We start from the raw sequence: 16022 nt of genomic DNA on the forward strand, positions 1-16022 counted from the left end.
ACAATAAGACACCATCTAGGGCGTTATTGCATACAAAAAGACACCATCTAGGGCATTGTTGGCATACAGTAAGACACCATCTAGGGCATTGTCGGCATACAATAAGACACCATCTAGGGCGTCGTTGGCATACAAGAAGACACCATCTAGGGCATTGTTGGCATACAAGAAGACACCATCTAGGGCGTCGTTGGCATACAAGAAGACACCATCTAGGGCATTGTTGGCATACAAGAAGACACCATCTAGGGCGTCGTTGGCATACAATAAGACACCATCTAGGGCGTTGTTGGCATACAATAAGAGACCATCTAGGGCGTTGTTGACATACAATAAGACACCATCTAGGGCATTGTTGGCATACAATAACACACCATCCGGGCAACAAACGCAATAAGAACGTCTATGCATGGCCCGATGTTCAAGGGGGGGGGGGGGGGGGGGAGCGAGACACGACCGAGTCGATTTCAATGGTCAGGCGCACGTGCCCAAATGTGGAGACGATGATTGGCCAGGTCTGGTAGGAGAAACGCAGAGCAAGAGCCATCATCTGTCAACATCATCACATCATCATCATCACATCATCATCATCATCATCATGAGCATGATCATCATCGTGTGAGAGGAGAGGTCCGAGGTTCGATTCCTGACATTGCCTCTCTTTTTTTTTCATCCCCCAAACAAACCCAAAAAACAAATCAATGAATCAAACCAGTCAAATTTGCTTGCAGTAGTAGTAACTGCTCTTCCCTAAACAGATCTCCTCCTGCTCCTCTGCATTCAATGATGCTGTTGGGAAGGTAATCAAGCAGATACAGTTAGGGAGGAGAAGGCTTTGAAGGCGACAGAGAGAGAGAGAGAGATAGATAGATAGATAGAGAGAGAGAGAGAGGTCTTTCTCTGTTCCTTCCTGAAGCTGAAAGGAAGATGAGAAAGAAAGATGATGGAAGTAAATTACTATCCTCTTCTTATCCTCCACATTGGCTGCTACCCTCCTCTGTTTCTCTCCCAAAGCTCTCCAGGGCTATTACAAAAAGGAGCTCTAGAGCTACAGATAGGAGCCTTGCCTTAGGGTTCCTGTTTCTGGTAAGATCAGGGCTGTTCCTTCTAGGATTGGGGTGGTATTTAGAAGGCTTAGGTTTTCGTTTACCAGGATTGGGGCTGCCAATTAGAAGGGTCAGGGTTGCCATTGCGGGGACTGGGTTTTGATTTTACAAGGATTCAGGTTAAATTTACGAGGACTAGGGTTGCCTCTGCCTCTGAAAGGGTTAGGCTTGCTTGGGCAAGGATTAGGGTTACTTTTACGAAGTCTAGGGTTGCATTTGCAAGGATTAGCTCGGCCATGGGTTAATTCTGTTTCCGCAAGGATTCGGTCTCTTGGAGCAAAGTTTAGGGTTTCTGCATTCGCAAGGATCTCTATTAGGGTTGATCCTACACTCTGCTCTGGTGTAAGGGTTAGGGTTTACACCCCCATTCAAGAGAGAAGAGGTTTCTCTCCCTTATCCAAAATTTCAGAATGGAACTTACTCAACAGACAAGTGCCGATATTAAAGATTCCACAGCAAACCATGCTTCGAAATACCTCCCTAACATGAGTCCTCTAAGTGAGACTCTTTGGAGGAATGTGAAGAATGTGAAGAATCCCCCCATTGCTTCTAAGGATGGGACCTCAGCTTGGCTCACTTGGAAGGATCTCACTGTGTGTGTCTCTAATGCTACAGGAGAAACTCATGCCATTCTTGACAATCTTAGCGGATATGCTGAACCTGCTTTCATGACGGCTATCATGGGTCCCTCCGGTTCGGGGAAATCCACTCTCCTTGATGCTCTAGCTGGTATAAACGTGTCTTCATTTCAAGTACATGTTAGAGTTAAAATATTAGTTAAATTCACATTCAAGTGCTTGCTTAGTCAGTATGCTCAATTGTGATTGGGCTTTACAATTCCTCTAGTATCATATGCTACTCTGTTGCTTGCTTATTTGGGTATGATCAATTGCCATAAATGGTATCATTTCCCTCATGTTATATGCCACATACCTGCATATGCTTCCTGCTTATTTGATGTGCTCAATTGTTGTTAGGTTCATTATTCCCCTTATATATGCTGTGTATGTGCATCTGTTACGTGCTTATTCGCTCGCTTGAGTCCCATAAGTGCCACCATTCCTTGTTTTGTATTATATGCTTCATATGGGATTTATTCTATTGTGATTATGCTATCATTCCCATTGCATATGCTACAAAAAATCCATGTGCATATCTTCTTGTGTGTGTGTGTGTTCGTATGCTCAGTTATGATATTTTTACCATTACCCTTGTTTATGTACTTGTTATGTCTCTGTTGCTTATTGGTATGCGACGTTGTCACAATTTATTGCACCCTTTTATATATGCTTTCTATATAAAATTGTATAGCTTGGCGTTCCCCTTATATACATATTCAATGTGCATCTGTGATTCTGTTCCTTGCTTATCATTCCCTTGTGATGTATCCTTATTGCATTTGCAGATTTGTCATTGTTATGCTCCATTGTGATAGTTCTATAGTGTCCGTTTTATAGGCATTTTGGTGTGTGCAAATGTGATATTTTATTTCCCCTTGTTATGCACTGGCTTATCTATTGCCATGTTAAATTGTGACTGTTTTATCATCTCCCTATATATGCATATGTGCATTTTCTGCTTTTATATTAGTGTGCTCAATTATGATAGCTTTAGCATATATGTGTGTGTGTAGGTCGCCTTGCAAAGAATGCTTTGCTGACAGGACAAGTGCTTGTGAATGGTCGAAACATGAAGCTTTCATATGGTTCTGCGGTGAGTTTAGAAGCGTGATGAGAGCTCATATGATGCTCTCTTGTCATTAGAAAGTATTAAGAACATTTTTTTCAGTGGCAAATCGAAAGCATAAGTATTGTTTCTTGTTTCATGTGTTTGTAAATGGATTTGCAGGCCTATGTCACTCAAGAAGATACACTGCTTGGAACTCTTACAGTTCGAGAGACGATCCACTATTCAGCTCATCTTCGACTGCCAGATAATATGCCCAAAAAAGAGAAGGAGACGGTTGTTGAGGGTACCATTCTGGAGATGGGCCTGCAAGACTGTGCTGATACACCAGTCGGGAACTGGCATGTGCGTGGTCTGAGTGGAGGTGAAAAGAGGAGGGTGAGCATCGCATTAGAGATCCTTACCAGACCCCGGATTCTCTTTCTTGATGAGCCCACCAGCGGACTTGACAGGTATATTAATAATACTCTCCAGGGCTGATAAAACCAGATTTATAGCTTATCTTTAATGGGTTTAAAAAAATGAAGAACTGGCATTCCAAACCCCTTCCCCTTAATTTCAAGTTGAACTATGGTTGCACATTCTTGATCCTTGCATCACTAAGTCTTTTTGGAAAAGTGCTTGTGCATGGGCCTACTTTGCATAGCAAAGTATCAAATTGCCAGTATTTTCAAAAAAATATCAATGCTAATGCTAGCACCTTAGGGCAATGTTGTGTTTTTAGACCCACAAAATAAATTAGATTTTCTTCCACCATAAATTAATTTCTTTACATAAATTAGAGAAAATTTATTATAAGTGAAAACCATTTAATTTTCAGAAGGTCAGAGAAAAGATTTAGATGAACAGATATTTTTTGGTTGGGAAAACATTTATTCATGTTTCATATAATCAGTAGAAAAATGCTTGACTGAGATTTGTAAGATACTATATGCTTTCAAATTTTTGTACTCGCAGTGCATCTTCTTTCTTCGTGCTTCAGACATTGAGAAGCCTTTCACGTGATGGCCGGACTGTTCTCTTTTCCATCCACCAGCCGAGCAGCGAGGTGTTTGCGCTCTTTGACAATCTCTTTCTCTTATCAGGGGGCAGAACAGTCTTCTTTGGGAAAGCTGCTTGTGCCCATGAGGTTTGCTTCAAGAAAACTCTATATATTGGAAAGGCTATATTGGTTTATTGTATGTAACAGTTGGTTGCATTGTGGGATCTCTTGTAGTTCTTTGCCGATGCTGGCTTCCCTTGTCCGCCAAGGCGGAACCCATCTGATCACTTTCTACGGTGTGTGAATTCAGATTTTGACAGAGTAAAACAAGCTGTGCAAGGCTCTCAAAAGCGCAGGGTAAGTTGTTGATGCACATAATGAATATGCGAAAATCTGTGATATGGATTTGAATCATCACTTGGGTTTGTTTTCTATTGTTTGGAATGATCGTTGAATGTTTATCATTACATACACAGCATAAGCCATAGTGATAACACAAAAATTCTCTACATGGACCTGCAATATCACTTGGATTGGTTTTCTATGGTGTAATGTGATAATCAAATGTTCATTGAAACATTGTTTGGATTGTCTTTCTTGGGTATTGCATGAGATGAATTTTTCTGTTGGGATATTGATGGCTACAAATATAGTCCTTTTTTTTTGTATTTGATGTCCTCAGTTTATGTTGTTTGTCCTACAGGCAAATGATGTTGTAGATACTTCAACGAAACTCTTGACTTCAGAAGTTGTTGAGCTACTCTCAAGGTCTTATAGAAACTCAGAGCATGCAATGCTAACTGCTTCCAGGATAGAGGAGATTTCTCTTTTCGTACGTAGTTTTACTGCAGTTCCCTTTACGTTCTGTTTTCTAATTCAATTTGATGGATTCCTGACATAAACCATTATATTTTTGGCAGAAAAATACACTACTGTGTCCAAGAGGCAGTTTAGCAAGCTTTTGGATGCAATCCAAGGTGTTGACAAAGCGATCTTTTCTTAACATGAGTAGAGATGTTGGTTATTACTGGCTTCGACTCGTCATATACATAATTGTAGCCATAAGTGTTGGAAGTCTTTACTATAATGTTGGGACTAGTTATAGCTCGATATTGGTAAGTACTTTTTTCTCAGAATATTGAATACTAGTTGGAATTTTGTAGCATGCAAATGCTGATAAATTACTTTTACAGGCCAGAGGTGCATGCACTTCATTTGTGTCTGGTTTTGTTACTTTCATGTCAGTTGGTGGTTTCCCTTCTTTCATTGAGGACATGAAGGTGAGTACACATTTAGGTAGATTACATCAATACATTTGAGAAATTACAATACTGCAGATGTAAGAAAATATAGCGGAAACTATGAAGGTCCACCTGTAAGGAAACAACAGTGAAATTCCCTACTTTCCACAGGTTTTCCACCGGGAGAGGTTGAATGGACACTATGGAGTGCTTGCCTTTGTGATTGGGAATACTTTGTCCTCTATTCCGTTCTTATTTGTTATTGCTTTAGCCACTGGTACAATCTGCTATTTTATGGCTGGTTTGCATCCTGGTTTTACCCACTATGTGTTCTATATTGCAAACATATTTGGATGTATTACTGTGGTAGAAAGTTTAATGATGGCCATTGCAAGTGTAGTTCCAAACTTCCTTATGGGGATCATCACAGGGGCTGGTGTTATGGTAAATGAGATGCGTTCTTTGTAATCTGTCTCTTTCTTTTTAACCCATTTGAAATTAAAGAATTTGAGACTTTTCTCACTTACATCAGGGTATGTTCATGTTGGTTGCGGGGTTCTTTCGTCTTCCAAATGACTTGCCCAAGATTTTTTGGAGATATCCTTTGTCATACATGAGCTTCAACTATTGGGCATTACAGGTATTCTATACATCTGCTTCTAAACGTGTTTTAATTGATAGCTCCATTAGTTTTCATCAGCCAATATCATGTCTTTGCGATATCTGCCATAATTGTGATGTGGGACCTGAGTTTGATTTCTTCGTATAAAAACAAATGTTCTAATTGGTAAATAGCTCCATCAGGCCTCATCTAGTAAACCTCATCACTCTTTATCTTCTCTATGGGTTTATGCATTATCTGCCCCTGTGATTTAGTTTTGCTTTGTTCACTTATTGAGTCAATATTGTTTCTTTTACTTTCTCTATGGGGTTATGCATTATCTGCCCAAATTTGCATATTGATGCATTGTCTGCCTTTCTGTGATGTATTTGTTTTCACACAAATACATATATCAGCTCTTATTGAGTAAACACGGTCATGTTTATCTCTATGGGGTTATGCAGTAGCTGCCTAAATTGTAGGTGGGTTGTGCATGTTGATGCATTATCTGTCTGAATTGGGATGTGGTATTTGCATGTTTATGCCATATCTGCCTTTGTGCTGTGGGTTTTACACGTTTGTACATTGTATGCTTTAAATGTGATGTGGGTTTTGCATGTCAATGCATCACTGCTGCAATTGTTACGTATTATTTTCCTTAAATGTTATGCAGATTTAAATTCTTCATGCAATTTATCTACATTACAGGGTCAATATAAGAATGACATGCTGGGGCTTACGTTTGACAACATAAGTCCTTTACTGCCTCCTCTCTCTGGAGAGCAGATTCTCAAAGAACACTTCCAGATCGATTTAAGTTGGGACAAGTGGTGGGATAATGCCATGGTTTTTGCAAACATATTTGTGTTTCGGCTGGTTTTTTTCATTAATATAAAGCTCAGTGAGAAAGTTCTTCCTCATTTGCACACATTCTATGCTAAACACACCGCACGGTGGCGAACTCAAAAGCCCTCTACAAAGATGACTATACCTGTCATTTCTTATGATTAGAGAGCTCAAAACGTAAACGGAAAAGAAGGGCCATATCGTAATGCTGATGATATAGCATTGAATTGTGGTTTTTGAGAATAATTGTTTCTTATGCGATTTATCACTCACAATATTAACCTTTACATTTATTATAAAAGATAGCTACCTAGAGTGAATGGTTAGGTGACCTTAAAAAACAGTGTTGCTGATGCGAATGTAAAGTATTCGTAACTCACCATAGCTGTAAAAACTACTGGGGCTTGCTATTCATTTGTTAGACTAATGCCAAATGAATTGTAAATGTATTCTTATCATTTTATTCTTTTTAATAAATGCTGTATTTTTTCATTGTTCTTCTAAGTAAGATGTTCTTATACAATAGGACAAGAGTTTTACGTTTGACATTATCATTAAAATGCCCTTCCCCTTACATTATCTTCAATATTATTAAAACATAAACTTGTAAATTATCATGCACATACTAAAATTGCTAACATCTTAATACAATACAGAAATCAATCAGTGAAGATGTAGTCTAGATGTTTGTAATGATACTTCGTACATATTATTTAAAGCTTCACAAATTGTTCAAATTTATGGGTCGCCTTCACTTGAAGTTAATTAACTACAATTTACTGCATAGAAGTGGGACACCATATGTAACTGCTATTTATCAGCAAAAGGACCAAGCCAATAGCAAGGATCAATCTTAGCTATTTCTATGATATTGTATTTCTATATAGGCCAACTTTAAGAGATTTCTCCAACTTCCAGCAGTTTTAGTCCACCTCTCACATAGTAACAAATTAGTTCATAAAGAAATGCTCATTTTGTGAATCACAAAATATCAAATAAAGAATAAAATACATTTACTAGTAAATAAATCCTCCATACATTTAATCCTTAATTATGATTCTCTAATCCACTTATCTAAATTAAAGAATCAAACAATCACAAGAAGTCGGTAAATCAATCATGGCATTAGCTACTATCAAGGTTTATGACAATTGGCAACTTACAATAAATCCTTCATCAAGTGACTGATCATTGATTCATAAGCAAACAAACATCAGATGAAATAAATAAAACTAACAAGAAGGTTTTACCACAGTTGAAATCTTCAATTCCAACAAATCTGATAAGCCTAATATTTTTCATGCCAAAGAAATAAAAATCATATTACAAGCCTACAGAAGTCCTAATTGCAAGTCATGCCTCTCCAAATTCATCAGATGTGTAGTCAGATCATAAATTACACACCAAAGGATCCTCACATATTATTATGTATAGGAATCTCTATAAATAGAAATGGCCCTGAATACCTAGCATGAAAGGCCCATAATAGAAATTGCCTACGGTTTCTCTGAAAATGTCTGCAGTAACTGCCAAAATTCATGATATAATCAAGAGCATTTTTACACACCCACCTAACCTGAAGTTATGTATAATAAATTTGCAATTGAGAAAACCCAAATCATTTAGTTGAGGAAAGGGATGTATATATTACTTTGTTGTAAGCTTGTTCCCATTCTTTCTAGAAACGAAAAAGTGGTCTTCAACAAATTGAAAAAAATTTGAAGTTTTATTTTCACGAAAAATCATGGAAGATACTTTCATAACTCTGGTTTGATTATCAATGTATTCTTATCATCGATCAGGTTTCCTTCTTGCCTTTGCTCTTGTGAAAGGGATTCCTCTTTAATTCCATCACTATCAACATCTTCGAGGGGTTCTGGAACGTTGTTTCCCTGAAGCTTTTTTACCTTGTGATATTCATCATAATGAGCTTTCCGATGCTCTGTAAAGCTCACACTGTGATGGTGGTTCAGACCCTCATCTAGCATGAAAAAATGAAAAACAAACTTTACATGAAGCTAGTTTCTCTTCAGCATTTGTTGTTGAAAGTGATTCATAAGCTATCTTTTTAGGAGCAAACTATTGTGTATACTCTCAAACTAAATTTTAAAATTTGAATCAATTCTGCAGTGATCATAACACTAAACACCTGTTGTCCAAAAATTGAGCCTCAAAAGTTGCAAAACATGAGCTGTATCGGTTACACCATCATCATGCTTACATGTTTAAACCGTGAAGTTTTGGCAAGATAACGCAGTGAACCTAGAGGCAAGATACTGTCTGATGGCGGGGATATTGAAGGTCTTTTAAAGGGCACGCTTTCATATTTTACTTTAGCATGTAATTTCTTGTTTTTCATATTTTAATGAACAGTAGCTCAATTTCCATTTGGGTTCAGTGGAAGGATTTGAATTCCTAACTTTATCGCTTACGAGGGAAAAGCCTAAATCACTATACCAACACTCTGCCTTCATTCATTCTAGTCTATCCAGAGAAACTTATGTGGAAAGCTAAAATGAGGGCGTCTTTGTACTGACCATAGTATATAATACAATATCTTTCATGGAAACACAAAGGAAAAAGAGAAAATATGTATAATAACTGGCACATTTCTTTCTGTTTTTGACATTTGCATTACTATGTAGTCTCGGTGATGGTCTTCTAGTGGTCAGCCATCATTATTCATGTGATCTTGTTTTTATTTAGTTCATGTTGTTTAAAGGTGGATTGATATGGCAAACCATATCCATTCCATGAAGTATAGGTTAATAAGAGAAAAAAATGAGTGCAGACACACGTATCTATACTTTTTATGAGAAAAAGAGACATCTGCTTTAGAAGAACAGACACACATATACACATGAATCTTGATGTATTTTGTGACATATAATTAATAAAGTATCTTTTACAAACTAACAGAGATTATACATGGAAAAATGAACAAGATAAATATATGTCTATATAAAGATACCTTCTGCATCTTGATCCATGTCATCATCTCCTTCATCTTCAGAAGATGTCCAGCCACCTCTTGATCTAGAACGACTACTACTTGTAGAGGCAGCCTCCATCAGTGCAGCACAAATCTCTTGAGCCTGAACAGCTTGATCAACAAAAGCTCTATCTTCATCTATTGCTATCGGAGATATGGAACCTGTGATTTATAAGAGTACAAAAATGAATGACATCTCTACCAAAAAGAGCTCCAAAAGAAACTGCATTGTTTCGTAACTTGACATCTATTTTACCATCTTCCTCTGCTGGAGCATGGTAGGGTGTCTTCGGTTCCGAGATTTTCTGCTTGGGAGTTCTGTTCGCATGCAGATATTCTAAATTTGCTTCATCCCAGACAATACGAGCATTCCTGTCAAGGGAGGAGAAAGAAAGAAATTAGTTATTTATATACATGGTGCATAAATTCTGACGAGGATCCCCATTGACCCATATTTGAGGGAAAATGGTATCAATAAGCTTGGAAGGTCAACACGAGACTCTATCTTTTCGCTTCACTAGTCATGTATCAGTTTCCTTTAGGTATATGCAATCCCTCTGAAAATTTTCTCTCAATTAAATGCAGGACCCTACTTGTTTGTAAATGGGGATTGAACCAAAAACTTTATTGTCCTGCATCAAAATAGCCACCACAACAATATCTAGTTTGTAAATGTGAACCGTCACTGACTTATAGACCTTAGAGCATGTCCTCTGCCAGAAATAAACTGCTGGTTATGACTATCAACTGAAGTAGCGTTTAGACCACAAAGATCGTTGGTGTTGTAAACACTATACTCAAGTTTTCATTCCCTAATATAGTATAATACTCAATATTGTCAATACCAGTAGCTTTACAGGAGGTTATATCAAATATGTGGTCATATATTGCATTATAATAATGGCGTCTTGCAGGGATGAAGGGAGAAATATCGAAAGAAAGATATATTAAACTCTTTTAAGAGACCAAAATGGCCTATAAGAACAAACAAGATTTACATCTTAAAGTGTTGTCTTGTCTTTGAGCACAACAAACCGAATAAAAATATAAGTAAAAAATGGAAGTAACTAAAGAATCTTGTTATCTATACATGTAAGGTTCTTGTCTCAAATAGATTGTAATTTTTGTTTTCAAAATATCTCTAGCATGGGTCGATCTAGAATGGAGAGACCCCCAAAGCACAGAAGCAGCCTGCAGTGGCGGAAAAAAATAGCCTTTATATATCAATGACGTGATTTATAGGGCCAAGGCCTACATGTGCAACAAAGTTTTCAATTCCCCAATCTACTGTAACCGGTTTGCAATGTTCTGATCAGGAGCCCACTTTTGTAGCCCTTGATTGACTGGTAGCATGAATAGGAATGATGGGGCCAAAGAAAATTGTGATTCTTTTTTGTTGACGAGCTTTTATGATGGTATTGTTGTTTTTCAACAACTTCTCCCTGTGTCTCTTGAATTCTAGCAAGAACAACCCCAACAACCGTTGGTCCTCATATTCCATTACCTTGTGTAGCAGGCCAAAGCCTTGGAGAGGCAGTGGTGTCTCCCTCTTATTTCATGGACAACACTATGGTTGCAAACATATTGCTCTTCAAACTCCACTCCCTGGTTGCACAATTGATAGGTTCTTTCTTCCATAGATGTGCATGCTTATCTACCCATCTCAATCTCTAATTGATTTGAAGAATTACACAATTTCCATAGCACGTACACATCTTGATTCATTAAAAATTTGGAAACAAATGTTTATGGTGCATTAATTCATCAACAATATATGACTATGATGTCGCATGTAAACTTCATACTTGGTTTCTCATGGAACATCTTTGAGTCATCAAAGCTTCCCACTAACTATTCTTGACTCTTGGAATAATATTTGACAAAGTTGTTCCAACTTGAAATAGGTCTCCTGATTTCTCAATTGATCATCGGCACTTCTCGATAACTCCCATTTTCCACAGGAAATAGCCATTATTTACTCCAATTTGATAGTATCAGTATAGATCACTCTATCCTTTTCAACTTTGGTAATGTATACATGTAGAAAACCCAAGCAATATTGGAACAGTAGTGCATTTATGCTTATGCCATGTCACTTCAACTAGTGTTGCATTTCAGCATACCAATAATCGTCATCTCCATGTTCAACAAGTCTTTTGATGACATAAATGTCAATCTTGAGTACCATTTCTTTCACGCATGTCAGTACTCCAAGTTTTCCATTCTTTCCCATACTATTGTCCTTGAGATTGTGGTGGAGCTTGAAATCTACAAAACAGTAATATAATGGCTGTCCTTCAAGAATGCCTGATTTAATGTTGCATATATATATTCATTGTCGATTGGACCATTCCATTTTAGCTTTTCTGAGCATAGATAAAGAGTATCTATGACCTTTCCATTTTGAAGTTTTTCACACTTTTCATTACCACCTTATACTCAAACTTCAATGTGCATTCCTGGAAATGAGTCAGTCATGGGTCCTTCATCCTTCACATATGATGTCAAATTTTCACCTGAGGGGAAATGTCCCTTTACTTCCATGCATTGTTCCTTGATAGATCTCCAAATCCCTCACTGGATTTTTTTAAGACACAAAGCATCTTTTGTCTCTTTGTCAAGTTCATACCACCCTCATTTATTCCTTTGGAGCTGCTTTCTCCATATGCCCATCCATTACTTGCTTTCAGGATGGCCTTGAGTTTGTGTCTCTTTGTCTTACACTCACCATCGAATCATACATTATGGGGTGGCCTTTTTACATGCCTTCTCTTTATTGTGACATCCACTGTGCATTCTAAAGCTTCACACGATGTATCTTGGAAAATGAACACACATTCTCAATATCATATGATATGTCGCCAAATAAGAGCAATTACGTTGGAAAACGAATGCGAATGTTATTCAAACATTCTTGTGTTTTTTACCCCTTTTTTAAAGGTTTTTTTTTGTTTTTTTCCTTTTTTTAGGTTTATTTACCTCATAATAAATAGTTAATCCAAAAGTATGGTATTACCATTCTTCGAGGGTGTTTACCATGCTCGAATGATTGAACCATTCACGAATGCGAATGCGCGTATGGTTCATACTACGATTCCTCCAATATGTCAGCAGAAGAATTTGTTTCTTGCCATTTACCATTAGATGGCCAATCCAATCAATGCATTGGTTTGGTTTCCATATGCCGTGGTAAATTGATCTTTAAATGTATCGCCTCAAACTTTAAAGTTCTGTAGGGAGAGAGCTAGAAATTCCTAATAAAAAACCATCTTCTTCTATGTCTCTTGTTGTACTCTATCTCAAAAAATGGGGTAAGTTATGGATATATGTAATGAAAGATCATTTATTGGTGCTGCCATGTTCCAGCCTACTCAACTGTTTCAATGCCTGAAATGTGGATGGTAACTAAGATTACTCAGAATAATCATTTGCCTCAGCCTCTTGGCACAAGCTTGTTGATAGCATCTTAAAATGCTTCTCAAAGAATTGTCAGTGCACACACAGAAAACTTACATGCCTGATGCAAAGCTAAGCATTCAATCCCGAAAAACTTCAAATAAAACTTGGTCTTGTTGAATGTACCAGTCGTATGTGTATTATGTGCATAGTTAAGGTTATGCCAACCTGAATTGTTTTGACAACATTCAATATAATTAAAACGGTTCGTGACCACTTCTGCATAGTGCATCCTTAATAAGCCACAAGTACTAAACGGGCTTGGAATAAGATAATTTAATAGAAATCCAAAGGAAAAAGGTTGGGTTTTTTTTCATTTCTCCTTTTATTTAATATTTAGGAACAATTAAACAAACCTTAATCCATCCCATTTCATTACACTTGATGTCAGATTCCAATGGTAGAAGGCAAAAGGAAAAAGTTCCTTAACCACCCATATTATTTTTTTAAGCATGTAAGCAAGATGACGAAGTCAGAGTTCACTGAAAACTCAGAAAATGACATGACATTCAACAGCTATACATCATATACATATATTATCATCATGCTGCATTAAATTACAGTGACCACACTTCATTTATAGGAGATGACGAGTCTCCTCAAATTAGGGTTAAACGGGGGGAGGGGGGGGGGGGGAACCTATTTCAGTATCACTTCTATGGTTTCTGATCATCTCTCTATCTTTCAGATTCTTGAAGGAGAAAGAGAGAGGGGAGGGACTAAATCGAGGAAAATAAATGAGGCAAAACATCTGATTTCATTGTGGGTCTTCTGAAAACTCTCTCTCTCTCTCTCTCTTACCTGGGTCTTGTGGGTCTATGATTTCCACTTCGTTTCATGGTTCTGCTTCAGACAGGATTCGATCCCAAAGCCTATGCCCTGAGTTTTGGTGAAGAATTGATTGGGATGGAGAAAATGATGGGCTCTTTCTTGATCTTATTATATACATATAACTTTAGCCTCTAACTAAAACTAGGAGATACATCCTGCCAACATGTTGGCCTGGCCAAAATATTGGTCAAATTATGTACATACATACATATTAATACATATATGGTATGTATGTATGTATGTATGTATGTATGTATGTATGTCAATCCATAGTATGAATATATATACTATGGATTGCTCCCAAATACTTCTCTAAATGTTGCTCGACATCAATTGTTTAAGGGTCCCTCATCAGGTGCCCGAGGGCTCCACTTGAATTGATTAATTGTTGGTTATTGAGAGAACTTGATTCTTGGATTCTCGATTTCTCTGCTGTCTAGATTATTCTCGTTCACATTCGTGCAATCCGCCTTACTAATTGAGAATTCTTTCAGTGTTGCTCAACATCAATCGTTCAAGTTCTCTCATTAAGTGCCCGAGGGCTCCAAATTCCAATTGCCTAACTATCAGGTATTTAGAGAACTCGATTCTTGGATTTTTGAATGTCACTTGTCTAGGTTCTCGTACACAATCATGTGACCCGCCTTGACTAATCGTGGTTGTGAGAAAACTTTGTCCTTAGGCATGTAGTAAAAACACCATATGTTAATTATAACACCAAGTAACATTCATCCACTCGAGAATATCTCATGCACTAATAGCTTTTGTCACAATTACTTAGTGCTTACTAAAATCTACCATGTCCATTTGGTCTACTACTTTCTAGAATTTGATAAAAATGTGGGCGGTATGTGGATATAATCATTTTTGTTGACTTTTTATCTTTTATTGTCAGTGATATGGCTGCAATTTATTCCTATAAAACCTTCATCATGTCTCAATACCATTAGTGATTTGTCTCTTTCATGCATTACAACATAAATAAGGGTTTCTGCACATTTCCCCCTCCACAATAACTTTACCGTAAGTAAAAACTTCTTACTAAAGGAGGATAAATTTGTGTGATAGAAAAGGTTTATAATTGAAATGTCAAAGGACGAACATAAGTAGTTTGTATATATTATCTCCTACTATCTACATTATGTTCCCATAGAATTCATATACATGACCTACATATGCTATTACGTACACATCTCGACTCGTTCAAAAATTTGTTTGTCAAATTTTTTATGGTGCCTCAATTCCAAGATAATTGATTCTTTAATAACTATGTTCATTATTAGTTGTGCTTTGTTAGGTACATAAATTCTTAACATGTTTTATTCATGTGTGTGTTTGTACACACGCACAATGACAAAGTGAATGTGAGAAAAAGAGAGACAATATAGAGAATGAATGTGTAGGTAGGCTAGTAAAGAGCGTTCAACAAAATAGTGAAATTGATAGGTTTCAAACCTGGTCTGCATAGTCATTGCCAGTTTCAAACATCGAATCGAGAGGGAGTCTTTGCATACTTATATGACAAGTTTCAAACATTTGATCATAAAAAAAGAGCAAGACAAAGACAATGTGGATACATACTTCCTAAAAAAGAGGGTTCCTATTTTATTATGTGGAATCTTAAAACATGTCAAAAAACTTAGTTTCTATTGGACATGTGGTATTTGGAATTGCGTGTAACATACACATGTTTGAAAGCAAAGCCTACTTCTTAATGGTGATCCATTGTCAAAGGCTCAAGGAGGATGGCCAATGTCTAGGACGTTGGTTGTTTGTTTAACTCCATGACATTTGATGAGTTTGCATGAATTGGGATAAAGTTCGCTTATCGATAGATCAAAACCCCTTTTTCACACATCAAAAGGAAAATAAATTACATAAAACACTATGAGTTCAGAGAAAAAATTGTAGAAAGATTACATTCTTAGATCTTATTCACTTGGTTCCCTTTCATCAACATTTTCATCCAATAAATGCTCAAAAAACAAAACATGAACAACATTTCATTGAGCGAGTGCATATGTCTCATGGACACGAGTGCTCGTAATTTCTATTGGTCGAAAAAACAAATAGATCGATCGTTATATCTTGATTAACCAAAATCTAGCTCAGTACTCAAATTTGTTGAATACCCTCTAGGATGCAATAAATCTTCGTCGTCTAAATCACAACTTTGTCTAATTGTTCTCTTTTGATCAATGCACAAACATTAGGGTCTTCTAATAGACCTAAACTAGACACATGAAAAACCACACGTTTAGAGTCATTTGATCAAGTTGAA

The 16022-nt window shown here is 37.0% G+C and overlaps 2 protein-coding genes across 2 annotated transcripts; one reads left to right on the forward strand and one right to left on the reverse strand.

The window, feature by feature from the left end:
- Positions 1–886: 886 nt before the first annotated feature.
- LOC147856847 (ABC transporter G family member 11-like) lies at positions 887–6954 on the forward strand. Its single transcript, XM_087328203.1, has 11 exons — positions 887–1835; positions 2740–2819; positions 2955–3244; positions 3750–3921; positions 4009–4131; positions 4478–4606; positions 4695–4889; positions 4968–5054; positions 5187–5459; positions 5548–5655; positions 6325–6954. Exons 1-11 carry the CDS (start codon positions 1517–1519, stop codon positions 6625–6627), a joined length of 2079 nt encoding a protein of 692 aa, XP_087184329.1. The 5' UTR covers positions 887–1516; the 3' UTR covers positions 6628–6954.
- Positions 6955–8083: 1129 nt separating this feature from the next.
- On the reverse strand, positions 8084–13870 carry LOC147856848 (protein phosphatase inhibitor 2-like). Its single transcript, XM_087328769.1, has 4 exons — positions 13712–13870; positions 9711–9826; positions 9434–9616; positions 8084–8443 (listed from the first exon to the last, which is right to left on the reverse strand). The coding sequence occupies exons 1-4, from the start codon at positions 13747–13749 to the stop codon at positions 8220–8222; spliced, it is 561 nt and encodes a 186-aa protein (XP_087184895.1). The 5' UTR covers positions 13750–13870; the 3' UTR covers positions 8084–8219.
- Positions 13871–16022: the final 2152 nt, after the last annotated feature.

Source organism: Azolla caroliniana, unplaced genomic scaffold, assembly GCF_043228905.1.
Source record: "Azolla caroliniana isolate FFs.n. ecotype wild unplaced genomic scaffold, voAzoCaro1.0.p SCAF_12, whole genome shotgun sequence".
In the NCBI taxonomy this organism is placed as follows: domain Eukaryota; kingdom Viridiplantae; phylum Streptophyta; class Polypodiopsida; order Salviniales; family Salviniaceae; genus Azolla; species Azolla caroliniana.

What these genes read in the sequence shown, in the direction of transcription:
- LOC147856847 (XM_087328203.1), top strand. Translation starts at nt 1,517, where the DNA reads ATGGAACTTACTCAACAGACAAGTGCCGATATTAAAGATTCCACAGCA. An exon ending in TCACAGGGGCTGGTGTTATG is followed by an intron (nt 5,460 to 5,547) that starts GTAAATGAGATG and finishes CACTTACATCAG; the next exon opens with GGTATGTTCATGTTGGTTGC. An exon ending in TCAACTATTGGGCATTACAG is followed by an intron (nt 5,656 to 6,324) that starts GTATTCTATACA and finishes TCTACATTACAG; the next exon opens with GGTCAATATAAGAATGACAT.
- LOC147856848 (XM_087328769.1), bottom strand. Translation starts at nt 13,749, where the DNA reads ATGAAACGAAGTGGAAATCATAGACCCACAAGACCCAG. An exon ending in CATAGACCCACAAGACCCAG is followed by an intron (nt 9,827 to 13,711) that starts GTAAGAGAGAGA and finishes CTCCCTTGACAG; the next exon opens with GAATGCTCGTATTGTCTGGG. An exon ending in CATGGATCAAGATGCAGAAG is followed by an intron (nt 8,444 to 9,433) that starts GTATCTTTATAT and finishes TTTTCATGCTAG; the next exon opens with ATGAGGGTCTGAACCACCAT.